This window comes from Zosterops lateralis (genome assembly GCF_965231275.1).
Source record: "Zosterops lateralis genome assembly, chromosome: 20".
Taxonomy (NCBI): Eukaryota; Metazoa; Chordata; class Aves; order Passeriformes; family Zosteropidae; genus Zosterops; species Zosterops lateralis.
Window position 1 is genome coordinate 5,491,017 of NC_139780.1, and position 20,108 is coordinate 5,511,124.

Below are 20,108 nucleotides of genomic sequence, written 5' to 3' on the forward strand. Positions count from 1 at the left end.
GTTGTTGGTGCAGGCAACTGAATTCCAAACTATTTCTGTGGTTCATGGGTGGAGCCTTCCCTCTGCTTCTGCGCCAGGGGCTAAGCAGCGCAAGGGGGCTGCAGCCCTCCCTCGGCGAAAATCACAGAATAAGTGGGAAATCAGTGAACCTTCGGCCGTTTCCTTAGCGCTCCGCTGCCGGGGGCGGGACTCGAACCCGCGGCCTCGGGCCGGGCCCTGCCTGTCCGCCAGGGGGCGACCGCCGCCCCTCCGCCCGGCAGGAGGCGGATGCGGCCATCGCGGGCCGGAAGGGGCGGGATGGGCCCGGCCCGGCGCGAGGCGGATGCGGCCATTGCGGGCCGGAAGGGACCCCTAGAACCGCGAGGGACCCGCCGGGCCGGGACAGGATCGCTATGGAGTCGTGGGAGCTCCGCTTCGACACTCTGGAGGCCCTGCGCCTCTCCAGCAAGGGCCAGCTGAGCTACTGCAGCCGCTGGCAGGAGGATGAGGTGAGGGCTCGCCCCGGGAGTCGGCCCTGCCCGCTGGGAAACACCGACCGCTCCTCTCGGTGACGCTCGGGGCTTGAAACACCCCCAGGGCGGGTCCAGGCTCGGGAGCGCGGGGTCAGGGAGCGGGGCTGGCCAGAGGGGGTTCAACTGTCCTGCAAAAGTGGGAGAGTCCGGAAAAAGTGTTTGAAAGACAGCAGGAAAAAGGGTTAAAATAGGATACCGCGCTTCGATAATAAAGCAGCTACTTACTGTGCAGATGTGCTCGTGGCGTGTTAAAGTTTTGTTGAATGTTAAGGCTGTGCCGCGTTCACGGAGAATGTTTTCTCTCGAGGCTGCCTTGGAAGGATGTGTGGCTCCCGTGGAGCTCTCTCCGTACTGCGGCTGGGTGCTGGACAGCCTCGGGGGGCAGTTAGCCCAAGAGATCACACCCTCCGGGACTTCAACGCCCAAACAATCCACTCCCCTCCCGAAACGGGCATCTGCCGAGAGGATCCCGCCTGGCAGCTCTTCACCACCTTCATCTACAGAGCCCAGTGAGACCAAGGTAGCTCTCTGATTATAATTCATATGTTCATGGAGCAGCTGTAAGGAAAGAAAAGTCTTAACTTGCTGCCATAAATTGTCAGATTAAGGCTGATTTGCGCTCTGTTAATTTATGGGGAAAACATCCTTAGTTTTAATTTTTTTGTGGCATGAACAGGTGATAATAAAATTAGTATTAATAAGATTTTCACAGAAGACTGTTCCACAGTAGGCCCAAAGCAAACTCCATTTCTCACCATAAAAGTCCAGGAGTAACCACACTGAGTTCTCTGGAATCTTTGAGTGATTTACGTGTATTCTGACTCTATTTTAAGAGGCAGAAGAGTAGGAAGCTGGGTATTGAGGAGTTGAGTTTTAGAAGTAATTAAGTTCAGGAAGCCATATCATGATTTCCCTCTGGAAAGAGAAATGTCCATTGTTTCTTCATTCAGTGATGGTTTCACCACATGACAGTGATACTGAGCAGCAAAGTTTTTATCATCCTGCCTCTAGTGAGACTTAAAAAATATATTGCGAGGAAAAGATATTAATGAAGCAGTGAGACGTGATAAACTTCATAAGAGAGTCTCAAGACTCCTCCTGAAGAATGATTCAAAGTATAAACCTGTCTCGACTTCTTCCAGTGTAATGCCTTCCCTGACTGTTGAGAGGACATGAGGGGTTGTTTGGGCTTTCCAGGTGTCAGTTGGCCTTTGTCAATGTCCTCGAGACTCTTGGTATGTCTGCTCCCAGTTTTATGATTGGAAAAGTAATTACCCCAATCTCATAAATGTGCTAGAGGATACTCAGAATTAGTGAGGTTGCACTGCTGGGGTATGTAACTGCTCTAGAAATGTGTATTTGTAGATTCTTTTGTCTGTTTCTTCACAAATAATAGTTTTAGGAGACTTGTTTTATCTGTTTTCCTCTGTGAGTTGCTGATCCTGTGCTTAGTTGCTGATTTTGCTTTTATGCTGACCATGCAGGAAAATGATCATCTTAGTGTCCTGGAAATAAATCAAGAAGTTGTTCCAGCAGTTCTGTCGTCTAAAGTTGCAAAAGTCGAAGGCTGCATCCGGATGTATGAAGAGATACACAGGCTGAAAGCAAAGGTAAGAAAAAATTATTGAAATGGTTTCTGTGAATCCCAGGAGAGCTCCACAGTCAGAGGTAACAGTGCAAGCATGGAAGTTATAAATATTGGGCAGTTTAGTTTGTGTTTTCTTCTGTCCAAATTGTTCAATGCCTACCTTTGGTGCCCCTCTGTCATGCAGGAGAGGCTGAGGCAGCGGCAGGAGGAGCAGGAGCAGATGGTGAGGGCAGCCTATGCCCAGGCCAGTGAGCAGCTGAAGCGCTTTGATGAGCTGAGGGAGCTAAAGAGGCATCAGGAATTCCAGGAGTTGCAAGAAGTAATGGAGAAGAGGTGAGATTACCTCTGGTATCATTAGAATTTTATAGCATTTAATCAAAGTGAGGATTAATTCCTGTTCCTGGCAATTCTGTGGTAGTCACTTGTGGTTGGAAATCTTACCTGCTGCTTTTCTTACATTAACTATCCTGTTAGAGTTTGGCTGTCAGACTAGATGTCTGGCTGTTGTTGAGGTTTCAGTGGTTAGAAAAAGACAATATTTGTGATAGCTAAAGTTTCCTTTAGCTTCTTTGAAGAATAACTTACTGTGTGTTGGTTTGTGTTTTGTCTCCTGAATGTCTTGAATACAGTTTTTCTGTCTTTATGTGTATTGTAGCTCAAAGGAGGCTCAGGGGCAGCAAGAGAAGTTGAAGGAAGAACACCGACATAGAGCAAAGGTCTGAGACTCTTAAGAATTGTCTTTCATAGAGGACCATGACTGCTGGGTGGGAACTGGAAAGACCAATTGATTTATTTGTATTTCCATGACACTCTGAAGTGAGGATAGATTTTCTGGTGCTCTCTTGGGCATCTGCTGCAGTGTGGAAATGCAGTAAAGGCAATTGTGTCATAGGAACAGGAAGGCCCTGTAAAGCTGGAGTCATCAGACCAGGAAGGAATTGTACAACTGGAATTATTGATGTGTTTTATGGTTCTTGTGTCTTTGTCTCCCCAGATACTGAACCTCAAATTGCGCGAGGCAGAGCAGCAGAGGCAGCGCCAGGAGGAGCTGGAACGTTTGCGCAAGGAGGAGGGCCAGGAGAGGCTGCGTCGCCTCTATTCCATCCAGGAGGAGCTGCTGCAGCTGAACCAGCAGATTGATCCCAACTACAGGCACAAAGATTTGCCCAGAATCGATCTGTCTGCATACAGCAATCGTGGCAACCAGCTCTGTGGGCTGGTGTCAGGGCTCATCCGCACCACGAGTGAGGTACAGGCTCTGGAGCTGTTGACTTGGGCTGTCATTCCTTCATAAAGCTCCCTGTAGTTGTCTTCAAAGGCAGCTCGTCATGAAGCCCTTAAATAAGATGTCACAGCAATGTTTTTAGATATTCATCCTATAAAGCACTCAATTTCAGAGGGGAATTCTTTCCTCTGGCACTTCAGCTGTTCTCTTGAAAATGGCTTATCAAAATGCATGAGAGCTTCTACAGGAGAAAGATTCAAATTAAATTGCTGTAAACTCTTGGTGCTGTAAAGTTCCCTTTGTGACAACAGACTGGTTCATGAATTGTTAAATACTGAACATCTTATGATTCTCCTCTGCTTATAAGCTTTTCTGCAATAGCTGGCTTTCCTTGACCTTTTTTCTTTCTAGGGTGTGATATAAATCTTGAAAGATAAAACACTAATAAGGCTAATCCTGTTTTCCAGCTTGTCACAGCTGGCTTTCAGCAGAGGGACCTGTCAAGGCTTTGTACCAGAGTTCACTTGACCTTGTCCAAGTGTATTCTTAATTTTTGTTGTCCAAGATCTTATGAGATTTAGTCATGAACTTACATTCTTTACAAATATTATGACTAATGTTATGTACAAATAAAGGAGATGGGAATAAAATATGTAGTTAGCTCCCAGATTATCTGAAGGCAAATGCTTCAAAGGCTCCTTGCTCTTGCTGTTGGCCCTCTGACACTGGAACCAAAGGTTAATGCTGTGTTACCTCTCATGTTCTTGGCAGAGAGGGTTCCCATCTCAAGCAGACGTGGCCAGCACTGAACGAGCCCTGCAGGAGATGCGAGGGTTGATATCCAGCATGCAGCAGGAAATCACCGCAGCTCTGGAAGAAAAAAAGAGGAAAGATGAAGAGGAAAAGAAACAAAAGCAGAAAGAGTTAGAGAAAAAAGAGCAGATGAAGAGTCAGACTCCTGCCCCTGCACAGCAGTCAGGGGGAAAGCAGCAGAAGGAAGGTTCGTTAGGCTTCTTTAAAAATCTTTTTTATTCCTTTGCCTTGCATTTTTTAATGAGTTTTCTTACTAGAGGCTTAGTCTTTCTTAGTTACCAACTTTTTTTATTTTTTTAATAACAGGACTTCAACTTAAAACAGAAGAAAGTATCATGCAGTGGTACCAACAGCTTCAGGATGCTGCTGAGCAATGTGTCGCTGCTTTCAGTGAAATTGGAAACTGCAAAGGCAACACTGAGGTAAGAACAAATTGTTAATATTGTTGTACAGAGATTATCCTAATTTCCAGGGTAAATAGGATAGCTTTCATTTGAAAAAAATTTAAAACTCCGTTGTAGCAGACTCTGTTACCACTTCGCTCATCCAAACTATTAGAGATATATACTTGTTTGGAAAGGATTTTAAAGTTGTTTTTTTGTTTCTTCTCCAGGTGAAGAAGATAAAAACAAACTTGCAGAAAGCAGCTACAATCCCTGTGAGCCAGATCTCTAGCATATCAGGTCAGGAAAACACCAAGAGTTCAATCCCACTGATACTGCTTTTTCTTTAAAGATTTTATCAGGACAGAAGCATATCAAGAGTCCCCCTAATTATCCCTATAGCAGAAGGCTGACCTGCACACAGCCTATCTGTGCAGTAGGGTTTGCTTGTGTTTTGAAGGCCTTCCCTCAGAGGCTTCTTTCTTCATCAGGATTAAGTTTGGTTAATCAGATGGAGCAAAGGTGCCCTTTGGGATGTGGGTCTGGGTAAGACTTTTCTGCTGTTCACTTATCTTCTGTCTCCATACATTCCCTATGTATTTGCAGGCTCTAAGCTGAGAGAGGTGTTTGACAAGATCAATAACCTGCTGTCTGGGAAGCCTGTTCAGACTGAAGGGCAAGCAGTGTCTGTGACTCAGCATCCACAGGGGCTGGAGTTTGTTTGTTACAAACTTGCAGAGAAGTTTGTGGTGAGGAAATCTCTTTTTTGAGGTGGCACAGATAGCCAGTGCTCTAGGAGATGTCTTTGGATATTTAACTGTCTCTTTAGCTATGAAGAACAAAATTGGATGTTGAGTTTGCCTGTGTTAATGCAGTGAAAAAAACTTAGTTTCTCTTTCCCTTCCAATCCTTATTTTATTTCTGCTAGGATTAAAAACTCTACATCTTACATATTTTGAACTAGGAAGGTACAGTGTCATAGAAGATAGTTTGATAGTTAATTTATGGTGTATCACAAAACTGTATACAGTCTCAAACCTTGTGTCTTGGCAGAATTTAGGGAATAAAAAACCCAACAATAATGCTCAAGAGGCAAACTTCTGACCCTGCTTTGTTGTTAGCACCTCTTAAGAAATTAAGTTGTTTTTTTGAAGTTGACAGTATTTTTCTCTCGTCTTTATTTGCAAAATTTGGGCTGTTTGAAACTTTTATCCCTGCAGGAACAAATGCATGCAAAAATCAGCCCATGGAGTAAAACTGTGACTGATTTGTAAACATTTGAAAGTGATTGTTTGGGTTGAGAATATCTGTGCAGCGTGCACTTTGAGCCTGTGTTTGCTAATCCCATTTTTCTATCCTGAGCCAGAGTTTATTGTCATCCTCTGTGGGAGCTGAGGATATGCAGCTTCATCAGCTTTTCTATCCTTGGCTTCATAGCTATGGAAACATTTGGATCCTTTAGTATAGGCCAACTACAAAAATGAGGATTTTTTTTTTCTTTTTTTGCCTGAGGAATGACTTGAAGTAGTAGTGGCTGACTTTCATTTTTCACCCTCCAGAAACATGGGGAAGGAGAAGTATCTTTTCACCATGATTCAGCTTTCCCAATTGCTGTGGTGCTCTCAGGAATCTGGGAATTACACCCTCGAGTGGGAGACATCTTTTTAGCTCATCTGCACAAGAAGTGCCCGTATGCTGTGCCATTTTACCCTGCTCGGAAAGAAGGGACTTCTATGGAAGAGTATCAGAGGTAAATTTATTACTAGGCTTTTTGTACATGAACCCTGCAAGGGTGAATACTGTTCTGAGTGAACTCTACTTTCCCCCATCCCTGAGCACATAGGTATTGACCCTGGAGGTTCACTCACAAGTGTGTAAAAACCATCCTGATCCAACCCCCTGCCATGCCAGGGACACCTTCCTTTAGAGCTCAGAGCCCCATCCAACCTGTCCTTGAGAGTTTTCTTGGATGGGGCAGCCACAGCTTCTGTGACCTGTTCCAGTGCCTCACCAAATGGTAGAATATATGATCCAGTGGGTAATGATCAGCCTTTGCAGTAATTCTTCCATGTTTTTGAAAAATCCCTATTCTCAGTACAGTTGACTGCAAGAGCTGCAGGGACTTGAGTGAATGTCTTTTGCTGTACTAAAACTAGAATGTTTTCTCACATTAAGGATTCTTGGGTATGAAATTCATGATTCTAAAGTGGAAGAACAAGATCATTTTCTTAAAAGGATGTCAGGAATGATTCGTCTCTACGCTGCCATCATTCAGCTCCGGTGGCCTTATGGAAACAAACAAGGGGTACGTGTGCGGCATTATGCTTAGAACCTTGTTACTATCCCAGGAGTCCATTAAATATATTAGAAGCTTGTTTTGCAGTTGAGGTGTGCTGAATTTAATCTAGCTCAGGATATATTTGAAGGAAAATGGTTATAACCATGATGAACAAAGCAATGCCAAGTAATTAACAGTGTGGACTTTATGTCTTCAGAATGATCCAAGTTTTATGTCAAGTTTTATAAAGAAGAAAGTCAATCAGAAAACTGTCTGTTTTGATAATTGTGCTTTACCAATCATGAAAAAAGTGCTAAGCAGCTTCTTTGTTGCTTTGTAGGCACATCCTCATGGTCTAAGCTATGGATGGCGCTGGCTTGCACAGATGTTGAATCTGGAGCCTCTGGCAGATGTGACAGCTATGCTGCTTTTGGATTTCCTGGAAGTAAGTGGTGCAGATAAGTGTTAGTAGTTAAATGTCACCAGTTTACATCCCTTTTGAGTTCTGAAGGGATTGCTGAGGTGAGATTCGCAGCAGATTTTTTTAACTTGTTCTTATTCCTTCAGAAAGGAACATGACTATTTCCACATTCTTGCAAATACAGCTTTGGAGCTGAATGGTTTCAAAACTGAAGTGTTTATAAAAACAAATTCTGTTGTTGTATTTGATTCTGTTTAAAGTTCCTGGTATTTTAAAAACAGTTGTATGGTCTTATATAAGGTCTGTTCTAAGCACTTGTCAGTTTGTACAGTGCAAGGAGATCCTGTGGCTGTTCCAGCCAAATTAGTTCATAAAACAGGATAGATTTTTTTCAGGCTGAAAAGATCAGAGCCTGATGGATATTAATCCTGTATCCTAAGAAACAGGCCTGTGCTAAATAAGAGCCAAAGTTAAAGGCTGAAGTCAGGGGGGACAAACGCTGTTGAACACAAGCAGCTTCTCTGCTCTTCAAATGCTTCTAAAGAACTGTAAAAGTACAGATGAGAAAGTGCCAATAGAAATACCCCATGGGGGGTTCTGTTAGGGGTGGTGAAGTCAGAGGAACATTTGTCCTGCAAGCTGTGTGGAGAAAGCTGATGAATCACTGCACACAGCAGTAATCACAGTGGGGAAATTACCACATTGTGCCCAGCAAATACTGTTAGGGAAGAGAACTATTTTTGGAGGGAGATGGGGGGGTGAAATGAGAGGTAACAATTTGTATCAGTGGCCACCACAGTCAACATGAAAAAAGGTAATTGTGGTAGCAGTAACAGCATTTAGAGGATTTACTTGTTTTAGTGTAGGTGTATTTCTTTGAATGTTTGAATAAAGCATTAAGTCGTTGGTATGGAACAGGATCATTGCAGCTGTCATGCAAATCTGAAACCCAATTCTGTAACCTGCAATTTGTGCCTTTCTGTATCACAGGTGTGTGGTAATGCTCTGATGAAGCAGTATGGGATTCAGTTCTGGAAAACAATGTTCTTTATCCAGAAATCCTATATCCCAAGGTATGATATCTGGGGTTAGGAATGTTGGTGTTCACTCTGAAATGACTCATCCATGTTTTCCAATCCTTGCCATCCACCCCCACACCCACTTGTGAATCAAACTCAACTTTTAAAACAGATTTTGAAACGTGCTGTTATTTCTGCAGGATTGAAGCTGTGACCAGCTCTGGACAGATGGGCTGTTTGTCACGTTTGAAGAATTTTGTGCAGGTAAAGCAGTTTTGGGGGTCTTTTTTATTAATTTAATTTTCAGGTGTTTTGGTTTTTGTTTTTTTTTTCTTTTCCCATCACTGAATATATGTATCATTTGAATAATGAGGCTGGCACTGCCTTGCTTTAATTCAGACCTCTCTCTGTGATCTAACCCATCTTTTGTAGCTCTTCAATTACTGAATTACCTTAATGATAGTTATGATGTCAAACATCTCGCTGCTTTCTTACCTTGCATTTAATATTTATCAATGAAAGTGTATTTTGATTATAAAGGAAGATCACTGAGAGGAGATTTACAGGTTGAGGAGGATTCTGCTGAGTCATTTCTGTCACAGCTACTTCTTATCAGTAGTCTGGTTTTTAGCACTTGTCCGGATTAAATATATGGGGAAGTGACACTTTGAACTGCTCTCTGTAGTGTTTGTTTGGCATTGCACTCTGCATATTATTTTAATAAAGCTTGCAAAACTGTAAAATACTTGATTGTTTAAATTAAATTGACTTAGATGATATTAAAATATGACTTTGAAGTTGTACTTTCATTTCATAGTTAATTCTGGTACATTTTATAAGAAATGCTTTGAATGTATAGTAAGAGCCAACAAAATTCCTGAGAAGAAATGCCAAATCAAGATACACATTTATTTATCTTTATTATTTGTCTTTCTCTCCATTAGAAATGTCTACAGGCACAGGAAATCCCATTACCAAAGGGCATTCTGACACCTTCCTTTTGGAGAACATAAATAAGTCCGTATTTCCTTTCCCCTTAACGTTTCATTCAAGAAGATTTATTTGCTAATCGTTGCATTAGATCTTTATAAGGTTTTTTTATAATAAATTACTGAAATTTCAAGAACTTTTCCTTCATATGTTTAATCATGTGGAAGGTGCTTTAAATCCACTGTCCTGGTGGCTACGGAGATTAAGGACTCTTGGACTGAAAAATTGCACAGTGCTGTTCAGCTCATGGAAGTGAAAATACCTCACAGCTTTATGAACTCTTAACAGCATCATCAATCCAAACACTGCTAGAACTTTATTTTTGTATTTTTTACGTCTTTTATAATTCAACTGTAATTATGCTGATGGACTTGTTTGTCTCAATATCGTCTAAAATCCGTGATGAGGCTGGTAAAGGTTGAGCAGTGCTGACTCTTGGATGTAACTTCACTCCAAAAGGCAGGACTCTGGATTGAAGGGAGGTAGACTCACTGCTCCAAAAGGTTTGTGGGGGAAAGAAGAGCTCCTGTAACCATTGAAATTCTATGGGTTTTTTTTTCTGTTGGTCGAGAAAATCCACAGCTCCTTGATGAATACAGGAGATGAGAAAGTTGTTGGATTTACAGTGATCTGTCCTTGAACTGTTTTGGTGGCTTCTAAGATGACAAAATTTACTTCTGAGTTCTACAAGGTAGTTAATTATTCTGGCAATGTACTATTGCAAGTTGAAAAATTTATTTTTACCAGACTGGGGTTTGTTTTTCCTGGAGGCACCACGGTTTGAAACTGTAGAACATGGAGCTGAGGCCATACGAGAATATGAATTTGATTTTCTATATAGTTCTTGAGATTTCTGAAAAAAGGTTGTAACTTGTGCTTTGAAATTCAGGCCTGTAAAACTTTGAAGTTGTCTTTAAAATGGTGTAGTACCTAAGTTAATTTTTTATTTTGGTTATGTATTTTGTAAACTGACTCTGGAATACTTCAGACTACTGTTACCTTGTGATTGTTCTGGAAAATTGGAAATATCCTCCTGGCATCTTTTTTTGCCAAATAACTCTAAAGCAATGCAATTTTATTAGTATACTTGAAAATGTACAAGGTTTTTTAATACTGAGTGGAGATGTTTTAATTATATATTGCATATCCATGATTATGGTGGGGATTGACTTTGCCAAGACAGTAGTTAGTCCTGTCTGTTAGAGACAATTGTCTGCATGTGCCAAACCCAAGGAAGAATTTGATGATGTACTTGTGAAATACAATACTTCTTTTTTTGCTGACAGTTACTCAGGGTTTCTAACATTTTTGGGGTAAATAAAAGTATATATTTTTGTAAAAAAACCCAAGATATCCTTTTCTGCCTCACTAAAGAACGCATCCACATACCTACTGTTTTAAAAATGCTAATAAGATTTTCAAAATGAATAATGTGTGGGCTTCATAAGAATCAATATTTATTTTTAGTTGTAGCCTGAGGGTTGTGTCTGCTGCTAGAGCTGAATGTTTGGCTTGTTTTTGTCATTTTAGCAGGTTTGGATGTTAGCCAGTTGGTTGTTGTGAAGATGCAGTGCAAATAAGGTCATATGCATATATCGCTGGTGGTTTTACATGTATGTTTATTTCAAATATGACTAAGGAGAGCATTGCAGATGTGGAATTGCTGTGCCTTCAGGACGAGAGGCATCAAAGTTGGTGTGAGTCAGACTCCTGCTTGGAGACAGGAGTTCTGGCAGTCCCAGGGATGCGATGTCACCATAAGTGCCTGTGCTTCCAATTAAGTACTTCACTCACATAAACTGTTACTAATTCACAAAGCCATCAAACCCACTCACCACTTTGAGCCAATAACATTCTTGCTGCCTTCCAGCCCTCTAATCTCTAATTATTTTATTTTTTTTTAGAGTGGAATGTGTCTATTTTAAACATTGATTTAACGCTAAAGGCTCATTTTCCTTTGAATCTATGCATCAGCTTTTCAGAAATAGCTTTCCCTTGACAGGCATTCACAGCCTTTTGATGCTGTGTCCTTGCCAGGCTTCTGGGTGACACTGCACACTGCTTCAGGCAGCCACTCTTACCTATACATCTGGATTTAAATTTTATATATATATATATATATATATATATATATATATATATATATAGGGAGGGAGGCCGTGTGTGTATTATACATGTTATCTATACATATATATATAAATGCATATCTATATCATGTAAAACTAACGAAGCTGCTGCTTTGACCGTGACTGGATACTGCACAGGTGACCTGTCCCCATCACTGAGTTGCAGAACCTCTACTCTCTGAGACCCAAACTGACCGTGACTCCGGAGAAGGGGGCAGAGACCCCTCCTGCACTGTCATTTTACCCGATTCCCCCTCTAATCATGTGCTTTTGGGTGCCCGAGGCCGGTCCCTGCAGGGCGCAAACGCCCTCCGCGCCCTGCTCCTCCGTTCGGCTCTTGCCGGAGCCGCTCGGTGCCTTCCGGAGCCCCTCGTTCCTTTCCGGACCCTCTCCCTCGGGTTTTTTCCGAATACTTCCGTCTCTCCGGAACTGCTCGTGACTTTCCGGATTCACTCGGCTCTTTCCTGATCTCCATCGTTCACTGGCGGAGCTCGGGTGGGCGTGGCTTCCCCCTCATTTCTTTCCCGATTCTTTCCGAAATCCTTCGGCTCTTTCCGCTGACCGTGCAGGGCCTCTCTGCGGCGCTGACGTCATCTCCGGCCCGGGCTATAAAAGGGGCGGGTGCGCGCGGCGCGCGCGGTCCGTGGCGGAGGGCGCGGAGCCGGCGGAGGTCCTTGCGCACCCACAGACCCGGTGAGGGGATGGGGCGAAGGGCGGGCGGGGGGCGCCGCGCGGCCTTCACCGCGCCCCGCTCGGGCTCGCCCGGCCCCGCACGGCACAGCCCGGCACAGGTGTGCGGGTGAGCCGGGGGAGGCTGAGCCCGGCCCTGCCTCCTCGGGCGTCCCGGCCGCCGCTCGCTCTCGCCCTCCGCGGATCCGCCGGGCGGTTCTTTATCGCGGGGCGCCGCAGAGCCGGGCGCGGTGTCTCCCCGCGGCCCTCGGGCGAGCGGAGCGGAGCGGAACGAAGGGCGGGGGCGCGGCGCGGGTGAAGGGCGGGCGGGCAGGGAGCGGCCGCAGCCGCCCTGGGCAGCGCGACTCGCCACGGGAATCCCATTCAGCGCCCCGGGCGGGGACAAACAAGCGGAAAATAACATCCCCGGCGGGGAACAGCCCCCGCTGTGCCTGCCCGTGCCTTCAAGGGGGCCACCCAGAATTTCTTGGGGAGAATTCCCGGGGGATGGAGCCCCCGGCGCTCCGCGGCGCCGGGAATCATTGCACAGCAATGGCTCCTGCGGCTGCCCAGCCCTGTCCAAGGTCAAGGGATGCGGCGAGGAGGAGGAAGGAGCGATGGAGAGCCCGTTCCGCGGGGCCAGAGGGTCTCCGGGCAGGGCCGGGCACGGGGGAGGCTCAGCAGGGCTGACAGACAGCGAGGCTTTTCTGCCGACCTCTGTTCCTTTCATATATGTGTTACTTTGTATGTAGGGCAAGGTCTGCTGCTTCCTTTGTAAAATAATCAGGATTTGTCCCTGCCTTGTGGTGTTTTTTTTCTTTTTTTTAAATTTTTTTTAAATTATTATTTTTTTTTTATTATTTAAAATAAATCCAAATCAAGTGTTTCTCAATTTGTTGCCCGCATACACCTTACATGCTTCTAACAGTATAAATCTGCATTGCTGGGTCATAAATGTGTGCCAATAGGACAACTATTTTCCCCGATAATGAAGGAAAACCAAGCAATTATCACTGTATATTTTTTCAGCAGGTTCGTGTTGGCTGTTCAGGATTTTTTTATAGCTGTTTTATCATAAACCAGATTCGTGTTCCAGTCGAAAAATGTACGTGACTGTTGAGCAGTCTTTCATACATATTTAAATAGATTTTGAAGGGCAATTGTCTGGAGATGGCGAATGAACATATCAGGGGAAAAAAAAAAAAAGAAAAACCAACCTAAAAAAAGCCACCTCCGCCTGAAATGGTTCTGTATCTTTCTGGAAAACAAATAATCCATTTTCATTTGGCATTTTTTTGTTTTCAGCAATGTGCCAGAAGATTCCAATGACTGTGTTCCCCCGAAGGCCTTAGTCAGGGATTCAGATCTGTTCAAAACAAATTTAAAATCCACTATTGGATTTTCATGCATTTATATGCAACTAGCAGAGAGTTCTTCCTTAAAATCTTCATTCGTCCTTATTTATGGATTGTGCAGAGGAAATAATGGACAAAAGGTTGAAAAGGGGTTGCTTTCTGCTGCATTATGTGCAGGATCTGTAGCTAATAATGGAATGGGTTAAGCTATGGAAAATATTTGAACCAAGATAACAGGTTACGTTGCTCACAAGGAGTCGTTTATTTCCTTTCTTGTTGAATTAAAAAGCCACAATATCCATATTGGTCTGACTGAAATCAAAATTTTATTTAAAGAAACAGATTTAGGTGTAATGCTTATGTGAGATCTGTAGTTCAGGAAGTTAAACATAATTCTGGTTGATTTTTTTAGTCACAAAGGTAGCAACGATACCAAAAATGATGGTTACATTTACACATTTTAAGCATTTTTTTGCACATTTTCCTCCTGCACAGCAGTAGGATAAGAGAGGCCTTAATTCTCTTGGTGGAGGGTGGTACCTCTTGGTGAGAAATTTCTATTTCTCAACTATGACATTTACAACTAACCTTAGTAATTTAACACAAATAACTTGATATCTTTGCTGCTTTTTTTTTTTTTTTTGGGGGGGGGTGGGTGCCCATTTAATGTATTTATGGGGTTGTAACTGTTTTAACCATAAATACATTGCTTTTTGGAGACAATTGATCACTTCCCCTCTATGGGAGGAAATAATACGAATTCCTCCCTTCTCTCCTCTGCTTGTTAGTGCAGTGTGGGAGTTTGTTTTTTCCATTTGTCCCCGGAGTGAGTGTAGGCAGCAGAAGAATTGGGTGGAGCAGGCTGCAGATGCCGTGGATGGAGGCTGAGCCTGCGCTCCCGGAGCTGCCCCTGGATCCAGCACAGGGGGAATGTGCCGGCTCCCTGCTGCAGCTGACACAGGTGAACCTGTGCAAATGCCACACAGAGACGTCCCCGGCTCCAGCAGGCACAAAGGCACACACACACACACACACTGCTGCAGTTCTCCATGGAGGCATTGCAGCGTGGCCGTGGGGTTGGGGAAAGCAAGGAAATTTTCAGCTGAAAATTCAGTGCATTGGACGCTCCTAACAGCAGCTGCATCTCAAAAAATACCTTCTGTCACAACTGCTGCTTGTTCGTTTTTTATTGTGGCAATTGAAAGTCAACATTTTTGTAGATACTTAGATTCCAAACTTTCTGATTGAATTTGTGTCTTCAAATTAAGCCGTCACGCCTGATTATGCCATAGCAAGAACCATCATTTGCCAAGTCCAGATAACTTGCTTTACTTTCTGTTTTGACCTTCAGATTATGGTAGTTTTTTTGGTTTGTTTTGAACTAACTGGAAAGGTTAGTACCTACTGAATTAACTAAGTTTTCCTGTTGATATTGTAACCTTCTTTTTGCATGAGGGCAGTCTGTCATTTTCAATAGCTTGGGTAACACTAACACCAAATTGTTTTTATGTGACAAGCAAAAGGAAAGTAATTAACATGTACTGTGACAGAAAAAATTCAGTCATATCCTTATACTGGTCATTAGTTGAATGTTATCTTGATTTCCCCCTCCCTTTTAGACTCTGCATTCTTCAATCATGTTCTCATCGTTTCGTAAAGTCAAAGTCCAGGTATTTTTCCATAATGCATGAAGTGCCCTTGCCACACTTGCCTGCCTTTATTGCTGTGACCTGTTTGTAACAAAAGCCACTACTTTGAATTTATTCTATACAGCAGGTACTTCATTTGCACTTAGTGTGAGTCTAAACTGTCTTTCCTTTAATACTCTTTAGTTGCCTAATTTCTGCCTGTGATGCATGATGTGTGAACATTTTATAGGAGTTGCACTTCAATATGATCAGGTTTTGATACTGATTGATTTTCCAAGAGGTTTTCATTTTAAAATGTGCTTGAGCAGAATCTTTTTCTTTATAGCATCTGCAAATCAACCATGAGGAGATCTACAGTGTAGAACATTGTGCATTCAGAGTTGGCTTTGGTTCCTATTCATCCACTTTCACAAATTTATAATCCTTGAGTTGTTGTGGTGTAACTGTTCCTACACAGTGATGCTTCTGTTTCAGTGGTGATAAAATAAATAGGTTGTATGCATCAGACTTCACCTGGGGAACACAAGCAACTAGATTTTATTTGGAAATGGTAGTGATGTAAATGTTTATACTACAGTTAAAATGATAATGAGAAGATAACAAATGGGGGAGGAAAATGCTGGGGTTAATTATATAATCTTGCATTACCTGTAAACTCTGCATTTCTGCAATGCAGTCAAGGTAATTTGCTTTCTCAGGAGTCTCAGCAGAGTGCAGTCCTTGCCAGCCCTGGATAGTTTTATCAAAGGTCTGTGATGTTAAAGCAAAAGCAAATCCAAAAAAGACCCCTTCTATGTAAAGACAACAGATTCAGGTGGGCATTTCAACTGCTCTTGTTTAAATGGTGGAACAGAGATTTTAAGATTAAATGCCTAAAAATGAACAGGTTTTTACCTGTCTTCATATTTCAAAAGTGCATAGTTGAGGCTGTGTTCAAACCCTCTTGTTTGTCAAACCTAAATCACCAGCTTTGTAACCACTTTGGTTTAAACAATTTACATTTATTTTTTCTTCTAATGCCACAATTTCTGTGTCCCTGCAATACCTGCTTAAATTTTGGGGTTGGTTTGAATTTTGCCTGCACTGTGGTTAGTCTGTAGAGGTCTACAGCATCAAGCAACAACTTCAGCACATCTTGATTTTTTTTTTTTTTTTTTTTTTTTTTTTTTTTTTTTTTTTTTTTTTTTTTTTTTTTTTTTTTTTTACTGCAGTGCTTGATTGATTTTTCTGCCTTGGAATATGTGGAAGTTTGGGGCTGTTAGTGACCTTCCTTAATAGGATATTTGGACACATTGTTCTGCTGCATGTAGTCTAACCTTAAAGTGGCTTTATTTTGTACAGTTAAATTCAACAAGGCAAAAGGCTGGGTATTAATTTTGTCCGAATAGTGTTTTAAGTCTCTGGGGTAGGATATGGCATGCTTTAGCTCCTTCTCTGTAACACAACATGCTCAGGCTTCCTTTGCAGGAGCCAGTGCTGTGCATGTTTTCAGAAGGATTCTCTTTGATTTTCCAGCAGTACAAGTACTTATGGACTTTCCTAAACCAGGCAGTCATGGTGGTTTGTCTCTACCCTGGTGTTTTTTGAGGGTGCTGTGAATGGGAGAAATGAAAGCTGGGAAGAATGTGTGTTATTCTTTATTTTCTTTGTCCTTTTGAAGGTTATTTTCGCATCCATTTTTTGCTTAAAGAAGAACGATCAGCAATCTGTTCCCATTCCCAGGAGGGAGTAGCTGATACCAGTTAAATCTTCTTTAGACAAGACTGACGATGTGTGATGTTGATGAATATTAAAAAAAATGCATTGAGCTGTTCATGAGTGCATACTTGGGAAGCAGGAATGTTTTTGTAGGGAAAATATATCTGTCACAGGCTACTGCTGAGGTCATGTATGCTGAATATATGTAATACATCAGGACTTGTCTTAAGAAAAATTTTTTACTACTTTTGAAGATCTTTATGCACTGATATCTGTTTTTCAGGCCAAAGGAGTTTAATTTTTTTTAAGCTTTATGTAATTGCTTTTAAAAATACACTAAAATCTTCTGCCTAGCGCTGAATGTATTTCACATTTGTGTTTTTAAATCGCTGAAAACATGTTTTGGAAAGGGAAATGCTGACAGCTCTGCTGTGTGGCACCAGAGTAATTCCTGTTGAACCCACCTCGATTCCGCTGTTCCCGAACTTGAATGGTGTTGCTGACATCATCGTTGTTGCACTGCGGTGTCTGTAAATACCTGCAGTTGTATATTTTAGTCTGCTATTATGTGTAATTTGTATTGACTGGGGAAGGCATAGATGGAAGGATTAGAGTAACAAGTTTGTTTCGTTGTTTTGAGTTTTTTCCCTTAATTTTCCTGCTTCTTTTTTTTGGCTGGTTGGTTTTTTTTTTTTCCTTTTTAAATAACGTCACCAAAACGGTGCAATGTGAAGAAGAGTTTCTGATTTTTTGAGTTAAAACATAAGGTGACCTAATGTCAGTCTTACAGTATGAAAGGAGGAATTAAATGTCCCCAGGATGGTCCAGATCTGCTGTCTGGGGCCTGGAAAATTCCCTCAGCCCCGTCCTTATCACCCTGCACCGGCTGTGCCGGGTGGGGCTGGAGGGGTGACACTGGTTATCTGGGGACAGCCTGGCACAGTCACATCCCAGTGCTTTGCACCTTAAAAACACAAACCACAACTTCCAGTTGGTGGAATTTGTGCGAGAAGTGCGGAGGTGTATCCCAGGTGTCTTTAAACGGTGTAGTTGAACCAAGAAGTTTTGGGAAGGTCTTGGAGGGGTGCTTGGTATTCCAGGGAGTGCTGCAGTTGGAGGTGATAACATGGGAGGGAGGGAGGGAGGGAGGGAGGGAGGGAGGGAAGGAGACTGCATTGTTCTGCAGCATCCGTGACTTTTGAGTTCTGAGCTCCCTGGTGGCTCTGGCAGCACAGAGACTGCTGACGTCGGGCTGGGGCTGCAGGAAGAACAGTCCATTATTGCTACACTAAAGCTCTTCTTTTACAATTGACTCGCTCCACTGTAGTTACAAAAGGAGCCTTTCTTTTAACCAATTCCAGCAAAAAGAGGAGCCAGATTGCCTGGCTTGTGTGGTGAGAGGCAAACCAGCTCCCAGGGTAAATTACAGAAGGTCTCCCATTTGGCTTTCGATGTTGTAACAATATTTGAAATGATATTTAAATAATTAAAATATTTCCCTAGATTAATCATGTAAATAACTAAATAATTTAAAATGTTTTCAAATCACTTTGCAGAGGTTATTTTAATATTGAAGTACAAGTTGAGTTGTATTGTACAGTGAATGAGTGTACAGTGTTCCAGAGACTGACCAGGATTTAACCTTCTCCCAGCACTGCCCAAAACCAGAATCAGCAGAGGAGCTCCAGCCATGCAGTGCATTACACCAGCTGGCACTGTGTTATTCCTGAACACAATGCAGTTTAAAAGAAGTGTTGTTGGGATTCAAACACAGCATGACAGGGCAGGAAAGAAAGTTTTTAGCAATAACTTCCTTTCCTGAAGGAAGAAGGCTGTTTGAAATAGTACTGGAAAAAACAGCTATTTTCTCAGGGAAGCATATCTGTGCTTGAGCTTGAGTTGCATTCAGGAGTTTGAGCTTTTAATACTCAGATACACTAATCAAGTGGAGGTTTTGGTAGCACTGCCAGGCAAAACCTGGGCTTCGTTTATGTAACAGTCTGCGCACACTGGGGTGGTTTTTTTTTTCCTTGCCCTCTTTAGACAGTAATGAGTGGAAGAAAAAGCAAAGCTGAATTTTCTTTCCTTTCTGCGAGTGCCGCAGTGCAGTTGGGGCTCAGAGTTCATGGGAGCAAGGAGTGCTGCTGGCACGGCTGTCCTCTGGAGGGTGGGGACCTTGGAAGGCTAGCTCAGGAATGTCTGGATTCGTCCCCATATGTTCCTTTCTATCAGATTGTCCTTTTACAAGTGCTTGGAAAACATGGCCCTGTAGATCACTTTCCAACCTGTGGAGTTTTCCATACAATTATGCAAAGTACATGTCTAGTTAAAGCATGCAGCTAACTAATGACTAAATAACAATTTAATATTTAATAATGTATTTTAACTGATTGCCCATGCCTTTTAGTCTGAGTTTCTTCCCTGTCTGATAGGATTGAGGAGAAGTACCTTTAGCTTGGAGAGTGCAGAATTGATGGTAGAAAAGCATTAAGTGAGTGACTCATGTAAAACTTGCACACAAAGACATTAATTGCAAAATTTTTTGGGCGCAGACTGTTTGTTGCAGCAACCTCATGGTATGTAGTTAGTTGTTAAACAAGTGGTTAAAGATTCAAACTTCAGTGATAACAATAGTTCCACTTTTAAAATTTGTATTACAGTTCTATTCTAGTGCCCAGATCTTTTACTGAAAATCAAATTGCTTTCTGAATGTTTAGGAACTGAAAATTAAAGGTTGTTGCAATTTTAACAAAAAAGAGAAAAAGCAGATCAGTAGTCAGGTCTTTGCTGCCTGTGGTAACAATATTAGGTTTTAGTACATGAAGAAATGTGGAAGGATTTTCATTCAGAGCAAGATCAGTGGCTAAGCAAAATGCTCCTTGACTTATTTGTCTAAGGCCAGATCCGTGAAGCTTCTTTGAAAGGTTACAGAGAGAGTGGTAGGATGGGTTTGTAACTTTTTTTAATTGAGAGAACAAAGATGCATCAGACAGAGATGTGAGTATATATATGTATGTATATGTGGGTCACTTAACTGTTGTTCGAAGAAGAGTAATATTCTTTAGTTTAGTATTGACTATTTAAAATACAATATTTTGAGATATTGTATGTTGTAAAATAGAAATATTTTATGTCTGTATCTACACGTATTTGTGCACAAACCCACATTTTTAGCTGTTATATTGGACCACTTGCATGCTACAGTTTGAGATGACACAGACTTTATATGACTGCAGCCATATTTGTCCAGATAGGTGTTAAATGTCTTTTCCTTTGCCACTTTCTGCTAGAAGTGTGGGTTTATTTATTTGTAAGATAGTTATATTTTATACACACATCTGCACACACAGAGTAAGACTGTACGTAAACCACGTGTGATTTT

General features: G+C 42.2%; 2 protein-coding genes across 5 annotated transcripts in view; both read left to right on the forward strand.

Moving 5' to 3' along the window:
- Nucleotides 1-331: 331 nt before the first annotated feature.
- GLE1 (GLE1 RNA export mediator) lies at nucleotides 332-10,547 on the forward strand. The gene is made up of 16 exons (XM_083875659.1): nucleotides 332-488; nucleotides 820-1,032; nucleotides 1,997-2,122; nucleotides 2,285-2,433; nucleotides 2,756-2,816; nucleotides 3,095-3,349; nucleotides 4,097-4,325; nucleotides 4,445-4,560; nucleotides 4,752-4,821; nucleotides 5,128-5,270; nucleotides 6,081-6,271; nucleotides 6,697-6,826; nucleotides 7,140-7,244; nucleotides 8,211-8,293; nucleotides 8,440-8,503; nucleotides 9,184-10,547. The coding sequence occupies exons 1-16, from the start codon at nucleotides 393-395 to the stop codon at nucleotides 9,250-9,252; spliced, it is 2,100 nt and encodes a 699-aa protein (XP_083731785.1). The 5' UTR covers nucleotides 332-392; the 3' UTR covers nucleotides 9,253-10,547.
- A 1,435-nt stretch (nucleotides 10,548-11,982) lies between these two features.
- The window catches only part of SPTAN1 (spectrin alpha, non-erythrocytic 1), a 46,267-nt gene continuing 38,141 nt past the window's right edge, over nucleotides 11,983-20,108 (forward strand). For 3 of the 4 annotated variants that reach the window (XM_083876156.1, XM_083876157.1, XM_083876159.1), the window contains exon 1: nucleotides 15,002-15,049. In XM_083876156.1, the coding sequence (XP_083732282.1) occupies nucleotides 15,017-15,049 (33 nt within the window). In that variant the 5' untranslated portion in view covers nucleotides 15,002-15,016. Of the gene's footprint in view, nucleotides 12,049-15,001; nucleotides 15,050-20,108 lie in introns of those variants that run through there. The other variant, XM_083876158.1, reaches the window with a different exon arrangement.

Coding starts and splice junctions, on each gene's coding strand:
- GLE1 (XM_083875659.1), top strand. CDS start 393: ATGGAGTCGTGGGAGCTCCGCTTCGACACTCTGGAGGCCCTGCGCCTC. Junction 4,326..4,444: donor GGGAAAGCAGCAGAAGGAAG/GTTCGTTAGGCT, acceptor TTTTAATAACAG/GACTTCAACTTAAAACAGAA. Junction 6,272..6,696: donor TCTATGGAAGAGTATCAGAG/GTAAATTTATTA, acceptor TCTCACATTAAG/GATTCTTGGGTATGAAATTC.